At 43.2% G+C, this 12952-nt stretch overlaps 2 protein-coding genes across 3 annotated transcripts in view; both read right to left on the reverse strand.

Moving 5' to 3' along the window:
* Positions 1-12952, reverse strand: part of LOC6612932 (5-hydroxytryptamine receptor 1) — a 48019-nt gene that overhangs the window by 9619 nt on the left and 25448 nt on the right. The gene's annotated exons all lie outside the window — the stretch shown is intronic.
* On the reverse strand, positions 11494-12071 carry LOC6612934 (coiled-coil-helix-coiled-coil-helix domain-containing protein 10, mitochondrial). The gene has a single exon (XM_002037390.2). It carries the CDS (start codon positions 11935-11937, stop codon positions 11593-11595), a length of 345 nt encoding a protein of 114 aa, XP_002037426.1. The 5' UTR covers positions 11938-12071; the 3' UTR covers positions 11494-11592.

A 12952-nucleotide genomic window follows, 5' to 3' on the forward strand; every position in this document is an offset into this window, starting at 1 on the left:
CAGAGACGGCATCAATCATACGCCATGTTGTGCTGCGTTGAATGGTGGCTAAACAGGCGGAAACGCTAAAACGCGCGCGCTCACTCACACATAACCACGCAAGTTGCGAAATTGAAAATTTATCGTCTAGAACACACGCACACTAAACCGCAACATGAACAGCGGGCGCTAACAAGAAATTGTCAGCAACAAATTCAGCCGGCAACGGCAACTGCACAGCAGCAACACATCGCCGCACTGCAGCAGCAACAGCAAAGCAGCAGCAACAGCAACAGTAGCAGCAAAGCACAGCAACATCAACCTGCCATTCCATGAACCTTCAACTAAGTTGAGCTGTTGCATGCGCTTCATCAACGTCATGCTTAGTCGCATTCGAGACATTGTAGGCATTGCATTTGCAACAGAGTGCAGCAGAGTGGAGCAGATATCGCAGGCGGGAGGGGTATTGCAGTGGGGCGAGTGTCGGTTGAAGTGGGTGGCGTAGGGCGCAGCCGATAAAAATTCCCAACATGCAGCCACTGGGAGCCCCAATCACTCCATTCGCAGTGACTATGTTTGCTCCATTCCGCATTTAGATGAACTCGCACATAGCAGAGAATACGAAAAGTTGTCACTATAAGAAGAAACAATTCGGAATATAGGAATTGTTAACTGAAAGTTAACTTGAACAAATACGAATGCAGTCTACAATAAAATTAAAAATATATATTTTTATTTACATTTTTGATTGTTTGTTTCGGCTTAGTTTCAAGAGAAAATAAGAAAATACCTTCTGTCCAACTGCAACTGTGTGGTATTTTTCTGAGTGCAAATTTGTGGTGGCTCAGTGAATGACAAATTTATTTGCCCACAACTCCCAGACAAGCACGATTCCCGAATGACATTTATGAGATCTGACTATTCAGCAGGGGAATTCGCTTGCATCCTGTGCGGTGCGTTGTGGCCCTTACATTGTGCAAGCTGAACCAGTTAGATGGCTAATTTATGAATACAGTTGCATTTGAAATCAAATTACCTACGCCTGCAACAGAGGTAGCAAGGTAACAAGAAAATACAAATTACAAGCCATAATAGGAGAAATTCCAGTGGCCCACAAAAAAGAGTCGCACAATGCATTTACATGCGCCGTTAAGTGCGAATGGAAAAAACACAGCGGATCTAGGAAAAGCCTAGGAAAAACCCGGTGAGCAGGGAAATGCGAGACAGGGAAGGCGACATGTGTGTGTTTTTCTGACACTGGATAAAGATAATCAACTTCCGTCATCAGGAGAAATGCGGCATGGCGGCAACAGCTCGACAGTTTTTAATTGAGTTTACGCTTCGTGTGCTGCGTTATGAAAGTGTGTGTACTGCAGTTGCGAGTGTGTGGGTACACAGACAAAAAAATATGGTCTGATGCAAAGCATAATATTGGATATCCTATATACCTTGTTAAAAATGGTTAAGGAGGGTTTTTCTCCGTGTTTGTGTGGGGGAAAGCGCATTATTTGCACTCAGCTGGAAATGACTCGCTTTGCGGTTCTTGCACATACACTTGCCGTTCTTTATGCACTCGTATGCCCTATTTGCCGAGCGTCTGCCAAGATTTTTAATTAAGTTAATGAAGTGCATCGTGTGGTTTTTGGCCACATTTAGGAACATTGCCAAGGAGTCGCGTTTCCCGTGCTTATCCAGTCCCCTTTAATAAGGACATTAGGGGAAATCTGCGACACTCAACACATTGTATCTATTTACCGCCGGCGGCCACATGGAAAGCAATAAAGGATGCTCGGCTACTCTGCAAGGATAGCAATGCGCTGATCTTGAAAGCTGGAGGGGGGATAAAAAATGAAGCTCAGTTCCGAAACTTCCGGTTGCTGGCGAAAGTAAACATTAAATATTTATGACGCTGCACAAAAAATACAATCAAAAACGTGAGAAAAGTTTCTATTGCATATTTATGTGCGCACTGAGCGGAAAGCGCATCAAGGAGGGAAAAAAGCTGCGAAAATATTGCACAAAATTCTGAGCTGGCTCTGTAATGCTCTTACTGGGAAGTGAAACAAGCTGATTACACTCCCAACTGACTTTTTCGTATTATTTGGGAAGGTATTGCAATGAATATGTCTTCTTTGGTCAAGCATTTCATGCCCGATTTTTAATACTTTTAAATGAGCCACAGCATAGTTATCAATGAAATAGCGTCATCTAATAACCAACTCTTTCATGGAGCTTAGTTCCCCTTTCAAACGCAGGCCACAATAGACTCGAGCTCGCTGTGAAATGTAATGAATATAAAAGTGTTGCCGACGACGAAGGTCGGGGTTTTTGGGAGGTGCAGAGCTTCTGAGAGCGCTGCACCAAAATGGTTTTCAATTTAGTTAATTTATGGCGCGCATTGTTGGCTCTAAAGTCGCACTGGCACACAATGGGCATATTTATTGCCGTTTTATTTTCCCATTTCAATGCAATTACCCAAGCCGACTGCCGTACCAAGCGAAATGTATGCTTATAAATGGATATTTTTGAAGGTATAGGGCGGAGGGTGGGAGCTCAGTGCTCCATGAGACGGCGGAAAGTGCTGAGCCAAGAATATATACCCTGAAAGCATATATCTCAGTGTCCATTGTGGGACCAGCTGTCCGAAAAGCGGCAATTATCCAATTTGAGGAGCCACAATGCACAAGATTCTGGCCGCCCGAAAATTGCGTGGCCGCCAGGTTGGAGGACATTGGAACACATGTCGGGGTGTTCCACTCCTGCTCCTCCAGCGCCTGTTAAGTGCAAAGTTTTAACGCTGGTTAGCAGCTGCTAATTAGCATAAAGTTGGCTCAACTTTCGCGCCACTCTGGCACACATTCACTGGGAAAAAAGGCCCTTAACAATCTGGAAAAATCTGTGGAGACAGAAAAGTGTGCGGCCTAGTTTCACCCAAACTTTCAACGAAATGCCTTACTATATGTAACTACCATAATATTAGCTTTAATGCTTTCACTGCATCCATTTAGACACCCTCAAGAGGCAATACAAAAGCCATATATGGATTTTTCCAAAGTGAAACCACTATATTTCCAAAGTGATACCACGTTGAATCCCCAATTTTATGCCGTGTAACAGCAGACGAGAGGGGCTCCATGCTCCATTCATTCCGCTTTTTGACAGCGTCACTTGCCTTAGTCTGCGTGACGCTGCAGCATCTCGGAGGGATCCTTCAGCTCATCCTGCTCCTTGTTCTCCCCGCTCGGGCTTGGCGGGACCATTCCTCATTGCTCCCAGGATGGCGCCGGCTTTCGCTGCCTTCTTTTGTTTAGCTTGAAGCACGTCTCGCTCATCTCTTTGATAAATATTAGTTTAATTCCTTGCAGGAGATGGAACTTCAAGGCTGCCGCTTCAGCCTCTTTAGTGGCTCGTTTTCTTATTTCTTATTTTATACAATTATTCGGTTTCTTTTTCCACACTTTATTGCCTGGCGCATTTTGAGTCCTTTGTTTGGCATTTCATTTCATTTCATTTCGCCCGCCTGACTAAGTGAAAAATGTAAATATTTTTCTTTGATTGAAATCCAAGTATCGAACTTACAGAGCTGCTGGTAACTCGATCAGCTGAAAATTGATGGAAAATCGCTGGACTCGAAATTTTTAAACTTAAGCAAAACCAATTTCATTATTTGATTTGCTTAATATTGACTTGAAATTAAGTTCTTAGCAATCGTGTTATTTCTCTTAGTGACTAACCATTACTTTTTTCGTCCTTCTCCGACCAATTGATTTTCATTCAAGAATATCCATTTATATGTCACCCGAATTTCGTTTTTCAGCATATATTCAAGAGAAAGGCGCCAAGAAAGTGGTGCCAACTTAATTCGATGCCGGGTAGCTGAAATCCGACCAAATCTCTTGGCTCTAATAGGCGGCCTGCAATTTGGCCCATTCAGGAGAATGGCTTCCATTGAACGGCTTTGCAATCAATGAAAGCTACTTTTTTTTGGCGTTTTGCCTCTGTCGAAAACTGGGAAAATTGGCAAGTGACAACCTCGGTGCATTTCGGTTTCCGGACTCATTCATTGAGGGGAAAATGCTGCGTTTGCGGTCCATTCATGGGGCACTCCAACGCACACAGATGCCATCCGCTTTTCCTCTGTGACAATCTGTCTGACATTTGCCAGATTTCCGAAGGCCAACAAACACGTTTCTCGCATACGATATCACCTTCCCAGTTCCCTTGCGCCGAGTTATGATTTGATGACAGTGCGCTGTGACGTTTAAATTGAATTTTCGATTCTAGCATGTTTATTTCACATCTGACTTTGTCCAAACTTTTCTGCCGAGCACATTCTAAATTTAGAAAAGGCAGCCAAACAAAAAGCCAAATACAAGATATTTCCGCTGACAGTGATGTGCGTATATATCTTTGAAGGCGTGGCGAGGGGAAAAGTTCCATCGGGCAAAAACGACAGGTGCAAATGTCGCTGCTGGGTCGAGTAATTTGTCGGAAAAGTTCAGCGGCTGTCAGCGGTCCGCAAACTTTTACCACTTGTCATGCTGACCCTTCCGCTAAATTTCAGAGTGAGCGGGCAAGCTAAAAAATATCAACAATTACTGCTCATTTTATATAAATGTTAATTAACCACAATTTTTGTGTTCAATTAACTAATAGACAAGATAAATCTCTCGTATTTATTGCAGCACATTTCTGGAATTAAATATACAACCCTCCAAAGACTGCAGCTCAATTTAAATCTAGCGTTTTAATGTATTTTTAATAAAATAATTGCAGCTCTCTTAATGGGCTTTTCCACGGCATTTTCCGCAAAGCCCGCTTAATTGAGTGGCCCAAAAAGCAACATTGACTCGCCCGAGGCAGTGTAGCATTAAAATGCAAACAGCAGCCGGAGAGCAACAGCTGCCACCCCAAGGAGTCCATCCAAAACTCGGGCAAGCGGACACTTGTTGCGGCAGGACGGAGCCAAAGGATGCGTCAGCAGAAGGAAAAGGATGTAGGAGGACCCGGCTGCCTGTTGCAACTGCTCCGAGCATCCGGACTCCAAGGATAACCCAATGAGGTGCCCCAGGCCCTTGGTAAACAGTCTGGAGATGGAGGAAGGAGGAAATATACAATTTAAACGTTTCCAAATTGATTCCGTGGGCCAGCCAGCTGCAATTCCATTTGCCCCCTGCTGATTGAAGTGGAAAATTGCAGAAAATATATGAAAATGATTTATCGTGCCAGAAGTTTCGAGAAAGCAAAAAAATTTTGATTATGTTAATTGCCAGAAAACTGGTAGTCACTAGGCCAAGTGCGAAATTTCCTCAGTTTGAGTTTCCTCAGCTGCTCGGCAGAAGAATTCGAAACTTTTCTGACTATGCAACTGCAGTACAGTTGAAAACTTCTACTGCCTAAGCCTGGCTTTATACACTGTCATATAACAGGCATTTATTTATAAAATCTAAAGTTCAAGCTACAGAAACGTGTGATTAGTTTTTCTCTCAGTGCACCGAACCCCTTAACGGTATAAAAATAGCTTTTTTACTACTTTATGCAAACTTGTCACCAAGTGAACTCTTTGCCCCGCGCCCCGAGCTCCGACCAAGCACAACAAGTGGCTCCTGGCTTGGCAGGGGAATTTAATTAAAAAGTTTTTATGCGTTCCACCAGAGCCGCAACAACAACAGCGAACAAGAGGCGCAGCAACAAAAGTGCGGGTTTGTCAAGGGGACAAACAACAACAAAGCTTTATCTCGGCGCACACTTTTGCGCCTATTTTCTGAGAGGTTTTCCCCAGTTTTCCGCCGCTCCTCCGAAAAATGTCCTTGCTCGCCGCATAGTTGCAACTAAAAAACACAGAGTAAAAGTTTGTTGCTTTTTTAGTGGCATGTAAATTTGCAAATTCATATTTATGCGAGGCCCGAGCTGAAATAGTTTACCCAAAGAAGCTGAAATGATGCAGCAATTTGTGGAAAGTTATGCGCTGTCACTTTCAGAGGGAAAATGGTTTCGGCGAAAGCGAAATCGTTGCACATTTGAAGCACATAAAATTCTGTAGTATCCCCATCAAATGTTAAGCCCCGTTGGCCACAAAGCCCGACTTCAAAAGTAGAAAAAAATGGTTTAAACGATGTCAAAACTCATCATTATTTATCAGAGCCATAATGGAATAATTAATTCAATGCTGCCTTTATGTATTAAATGCGTGCATTAATTTATACATTCAGCTAATTTAATTATTTAAATATTTCGAATTATTTCGATTTCAAACCATTTATATCTACATTCCGTAGCAATAGAAAAAATACTGGAAAATCAAATAATACACGTTAGAGTTCAACTTATGAAATTATGATTTATGCCAGCAGGCTTAAAAAACGGAAGCTAACATTTGCATAATTCAAATTAATTTCATCCTAGCATTAACTTCATAACAACCTAACCTCTTTTGTTAGGTCTGACAATTGCAATTTAAAAGGCTCGGCAAGTACGGAGCGAAGAAAGGTCCTTTTGTGCTTATCCCGACCACAATCCAATTGAGTTACTACCACTTTGCATTCAAGGACCAATTAGCCGAGGTTGCCGCTTTTCGTTGCAGCGAAAGTCCTTGAGCATCTGGCCGGAATTGTCTTGACCAGAAGAAAGCCGGCTTACTGCGCTGGAAAGCGCATTTGCGGTTGAGATTTTCCGCTAATTTTCGCCGAAGAAAAGCCAGCAATTTCCCCTTCGGACTCGCTCGACTGGTCGAAACGGAAGTGGCCGCTAATTGAGGCGCTCTTCTTCGTCGTTGTAGACAAGTTGCAAACATTGTATCTGTCTGGATGTCAGTCGAACCCCAGAGAACTGTCTGCCACCACTCAATTCTGACCCATCCAATCGTATTACCACAAATTATGTCACGTATTAGCGGAGTGAAAAACTTTGGCGAGAGACCAGAACTTTTATGACATAATTGAACTCTGCGTCGGTTAAGTTTTGGTTTCGGTTTCGCACCAGTGAAGCAAAGTTTTTAATGTCAACGCATAAGCACCCCTTGTGCACTTTTCAGAGGACATCGGCACATCGCCGCAGGACTAGGACGATGGAGCTGGAGATGGAGACATATCCATGCATGCGCCGGCGAATCGCCAATCAACATCATCGTCAACGGCGACGGCGACTATAACCGCAGCCATCACAAATGCCATTAGAGAGGCAACTGGGATCCCAGCAAGGACACTGCGCCGCCTCCACCCAGCTCCCACCACCCACCAGTCAGCAGGAACAACGAGGTCCTAGTGGCATTAGTAACCACCAAGCCCTCTCGGAAAAATACAGAACGGCAGCTCAACTAACGCATCGTAAATTGAGATTTCTATTTATTGTCGGCGACTACAGAACACTGACAAAAAAGTTTTATCCCATGTAAATTTAAGAGCAAAGACTTGCGCTACTATAAAAATTATATATTTATGGATTGCATTTGACTGCTTTACTGCAGATTCCATAACTTGTAGGAACCATTCACAGATCTACATAATTTTTCCACATTCGTTTCTTTGTATAGACAGCAGTTCATCAAGTATACGCTATATTTCTGTGGGTTCAGTTCAGCTCAGTTCAGTCCACATCCACATCCACATCCCCTTTCCATTTCCCCCCAAATGTCACCAAGTTGACGCGGTCTGGCGACTTTATAAAGTCGCTTAAGCATTTTTAATGGACTTTTAAGTTTGCTTTATTGTTTCATTTGCACTGCCTTTATGTTGATACACTGTATACTTGCGAATACATTTATGTGCAATGGAATATTGAATTCATTTTACTGTAGAAAAATGTGGTCCTAAGATAAAAAGGTTTTAACTCGAACATTTTAAACTATTTTATGTAAAATAGTTCTATTTGTTTGATTCATCGTAAAATCGTCTTTGAAATTCAAACTGTTTCCCCGTGACTCATTAACTTTGTGAATTTACCACCAAATTGAGTTATTTATATACCTTTGGCATGCTAATATTGACGTTATATAAGTGATTTCCGCCCACTGGGCGTACCCGAGTAAACTGTGATAAAGTTAATACGTATTTGCATTGCAATCAGCTAAATTTCCTTAATCATAACTAAACAAACTCCGCTCACAAATGGCTAAGGTCCTTCTCCCATTTCTCCTTTTTTCCTTCGGGCGATGAGAGCAGGGCAAATACAATTAACCATAGCTGCACGATTGTTTCGCTACTGAAATTCCGTCCGTTCTAATAATACATATTTGATCTACTTATTTCAATCAATGTTCTGTCAACTACTTTTCGGGTGTGCCCCCACCCTCCTCATTCTACTGAGCTAAACAAACTGTCAATCATAGGGAAAATCCCCCGGGGGAAATGTCCTGTAGGCGCTGGCTTTATTATGGAAATTAAATTGATATTTAAGTGACACATTCCGGCGGCGGGGTGAGCAGGATGAATTTCGGCTGACGGCAAATTGTTGCCCCATACGCCCATTGTTAAGGCGAAATTAAATTTTTATGGGCTTAAACTGGGCTCAGCTGTTTTACTTTTGTGGGCGTTTCGGGCCAAAAATATGCCTCGCCATCTAATAAAGCAGCTGGCAACTGGGTGAGTGTGTGTGGTGGTCAGCTTATGGTTTTTGGCCCGGCATTTTGGTATTTTGACCTTTCGGCTGTAGGGTTTAATTAATATGCAAATGGACAAAGAGCAGGCAAGGAGTTGGCCAGACCGGGCAGCAATTTAAATTTAGTTCTCCCATCTTTAATGAACTCCGAAGCGCCGGAAAGTTGTGTTTCTGAAATATTTATTGGACGGCAACTTGGTCCACATGCTGGAATTACCAACTTTTCGGGGCCTCGGGCAGCCAAAGCAATTCTGCTGGTCCTCTCCATATTCATGGGGTTTCTGGACGCCATTTGCAATTCGAATGCAGTGCATTTCCGGTTTTCGGAAATGCATTTCCGCTTCCGCCGGCCGTTGCTCTGCAGCTCCGCAGCCTTGCAGCAGTGCAGCGTTCGCCACAGTTTGCTGCACATCAATTTGAAATTTGACAGATGCGCTCAAAACTAATGCACTTACTGGCCATTCAACCAATTTGGTTACACGATTTTGATACAATTTATTGCATTGCACGCCCCACTGCCCGACCACTTGTGAAATTGATTTGATTTTATTAGCATTTTATGCGATTTGCCCACGTGTCCGTGGAGCGAGTTGCCCGGGGAATTAAATTAAACACGTTCTGCTCGGTCGGCCAGCAGAAAGTGCTCTCCACACACACACACACACGCACCGACCTAGTGTGGCCAGTGGAACAGTGAACCAGGTGGACCAGCCATTTCTCATTGTTTGCCCACAGCCGGTTTTCCTCGCTTTTCCTTCTTCCTGTGGCCACGCCCCCATGCGCACACAAAAACACACGCCGGCGACCATTACACTGAAAAATCCGCAGTAATCGGTCTATCTTTATAAACACCAAAGTCGTGATTAACTATTTAAGCTAATTTTGTTAGTTCTCTAATTAGTATGGCATAAAGTAAATTCCCTTATGCATAAAACTGAAATTAATGCATTGTTGAAAGTATTTAAAGTATTGTCGGAAAATGTTCCCGATACACCACAATAAAGAGTTAAAACACGGCTGAGTCGCAGTTGAATGCGTGTTTGCCATATCGAATTTCACACTTTCCCCCCTGCGTTTCCCCCCGCAGTGCTTTCTTTGGGCGGGAAAAGCGTGAAAAGAAACAATGGAAACAGGAAAATTCGGTGGCAACAAAAAGAGGCAATCAATGAAACGCTTTTGCTGTTGCACCCGTCACCTGCCAATGCAACTGCAACTACAAATCCATCTGTGTGTTGGATTTTGCTATCTCATCCTTAATGTGTTTCCCGCTTTTTGCCTGCCGTACATCATATTTCACATCAGATATGGGTGCTTCCCCGCTTGGTAATGACAGCAAAATAACGATATCGTCAGCAATTCAGCAAATGACAGGATACCCCAATTTCGGGTGTCTCGTCAACAGAACGTTATTGAGAAATGTAATAAATAAGTAAACTTTAATTATAGATGACATCTTCATATGCAAAAGCACCCGCAAAATTCAATGGGAACACGAAGCCCGTGCCAGTGGTAACTGAAATGGGAGCACTAGTTTCCAATTCAAGGACTCTTAATTGGACGTAATTATGGCTTGACCTGACTGCCATGTCAGATCCCAGCTGCACTCGACCCCAGTTCACACTAACGTGCCGACCAGTTCCGCTGACCGCAGTGGGAGGTCCTTGCTGCCAGGACCAGCTTTTTGGCCTGGATGTGCCAGATCAGCGGGGGCCGGGCCTGCAGGATGCCCTCTTTAAGAGCGTGTGAGCCGGGCAAGTTTTGAGCACATAATAAATATTTATTAGGCCCGCTGCTGCTGGCCAAAATTTAATTTGTTTTCATTAAGCCGGGCAAAGCGCTTAAGACAGCTGCAAACATACAGTTCAGCTTCCTTGAGTGCAATTTGGTTAGACTCGTAAAAATGAAGAGCCAATTGGCTCAAAACTTTAAAAACTTTAATGGCAATGTGTCTATTTTTATAGATAGAAAACACGAATTTAACAGTTTAGTTTGAAGACAGTCTACGTTCCATTTGCATTTATTGCTGTGGAATGCTTCAACGAATGTATTATTTTTACGTTGCCTCTTAGCGGAATTGGCATTCTTAAATTATTAAAACATGTCATAACCGCCAAGTGTTTCAGGTTAGGCAGGCTTGACTGTATAATGCGTACGCATCCCTCCGAGGAGTTGGGTGCTGCGAAAATATGCTTGAAATTAAAAAGGGTATTCTCTCTGGGGTCCTCAATGTCAGCGTCGTCGCCTTGACGTGGCCAAAAACATTTCGCTGGCTTAATTGCGCGCAAGCCAAGCAGATAAAAAAGCGAAATGAAAAAGTTTGGGAAAAGCGGGAAAAACGCAAAAACGCGAAACAAAAGCGCTCAAAGCGAGGAGAAAAGCGCGTTCAACGATGAAATCGGTGGGGGGGGTCCTTCATTTTTGGACGGTGGCGAAGTAACATAACAAAACAAAATTAAAGTAAATATGCGCCCGGATCCACAGACAAAGTAGAAAGGCAAACAAAGCCGAGATCCTGACAAGGGGTCGAGCGACAGGAGCCAGGAGAGCCAAGAGAGACAAGGATGACAGTAAACCAAATCACAATTAACTGAGAATGACGAAAAATAACAGCTCCAAAGGAGCAGCGAGCATGTGACAATGGGGCAGCTTTAAAGTGGTAAAAAAGGGGAAGCTCAAGGACGAAGAACCTGTCATAAAGCATTTTAATTGCGCACCCACATCGCCTGAACTTGATTGGAAGTGCTGAGGTCTATTCAAATTGGACCCAAGGACAAAATGGAATATTTAATGATTGGAAAGGGGTTTTCGGGCTCTAATGCGCAGATTATAGTGACAATGACATGGCAGCGGAGCTCTAATAAATGTCTGGTAAGCAATGAGGTTACTATTATCCCTGGTATATGTGAAAATTCCGCAGTGGTAAGTCTAATAACTGAAATTTTATTGCGAGTTACTTAAAAGGCTGCGCATGAACTTCTTATAATTTGACAAATTAAAATCTTTCCCGTTCCTAGATTCCTAAATATTGTTCTGGCGGTGGCATCGTCGCACAGCATCGTTGAACTCCTTGCACACACTGAGATCGTAATTTTCCTCGATGCACTTCAAGAACTGCTTCATTTCCTTGGCGCATGGACCTTCCTCGACCAAATCGCTGTGGCGCGGCTGCTGGTCTCCCCGCCTCAATAGCCCGGTTATCCCTGATCCGATGGCGTGACCCACAGCTGATCCTGCTGCCACGCCCGCTGCATGGGCAGCCGCTTCCTTGAATACCATTTCGGAACTCTTGACGGCGGGCACCAACACAGGCATATAGTTTGAGCGGCCTGCTGATACCGAAAAACTTCTCCGCTTGCGCGACATCTTTTCTCCTCTTTTCCAGGCTTTAAATTTATGTATATTTCGTGTCGAGTAAAATTAGACTTTTAAAAAGTAGATTTGAATTTAGAATGACACATGTGCCATTTTGATGGCTTGCTCATAGACACCTGGCCTGCTCCGGGAATCCTTTTTACAGCTGTGACAGCTAATTTATATTGCATTCCCTGTCAGCTAATTGCTAAGTGGATGCAACAGCGCCACCTGGTGGCCAGAACCCTGCAGCGAGGACGAAAAAAGGAATTCTAATTTGTTTTCCCTTCTCACTTTTTGCGTTTGCTTTTCCCATTTCCCGCACTAATTACGAACACATAATGAATTTGTCGGCAAACGCGAGAGGTATAAAAGCAATACAAATACACAACTCCAACTGGCTTCCCTTTTAAAATTCCACCAAGGAGGGGGTTCATCTGGTGGGGATATGTGGCCCGCAAAATACACTGAACAAAATGTTAGCTTCAGAACTACTACTTAAATCTCTCTTGATATGAGACCTAAACTTAAGATGCAGCAAAGCAACAATGAATAATTTATACTGATTTATTGTTAAATGGTCTGTACATATAAACTTAAAATTGATTTTTTTGAGTGTGTGTCCTTTTTTCCCAACGCTCGCACCCTTTTGACTTAAACAAGCGAAGGGCCTTAATGAACATCCCAAAAAACATTAACAAAATGGATTTTAGATTTTTGTTGCCGGTGGAACCGCATAGGAAATTGCTTTACCCGAAGAGTATTTCAAACAGCAAGAACTAGCGCTTTCGACTTTCCACAAAGTCAAACCTCTTTGCTTTTAGCGAGTGCAGCGGAAATTCTTTAATTGGCTGGCAGCATGCTAGAGTTGTGACTATTTTTGCTTTTGGGGGAGAAGCGAAAACACAGCGGCAATTAGCCGAACTGCCAAAAGTTTGGGCCTAATTTGAATTACGCAGTGCCCCATATGCTGAATTTTAGCAGCGAGTTCATGTGGCAAACGGAATATTTCATTAAATTATTGCCA

The sequence above is a fragment of the Drosophila sechellia genome, chromosome 3R, assembly GCF_004382195.2.
Source record: "Drosophila sechellia strain sech25 chromosome 3R, ASM438219v1, whole genome shotgun sequence".
In the NCBI taxonomy this organism is placed as follows: Eukaryota; Metazoa; Arthropoda; class Insecta; order Diptera; family Drosophilidae; genus Drosophila; species Drosophila sechellia.

What these genes read in the sequence shown, in the direction of transcription:
- LOC6612934 (XM_002037390.2), bottom strand. Translation starts at nt 11,937, where the DNA reads ATGTCGCGCAAGCGGAGAAGTTTTTCGGTATCAGCAGGCCGCTCAAAC.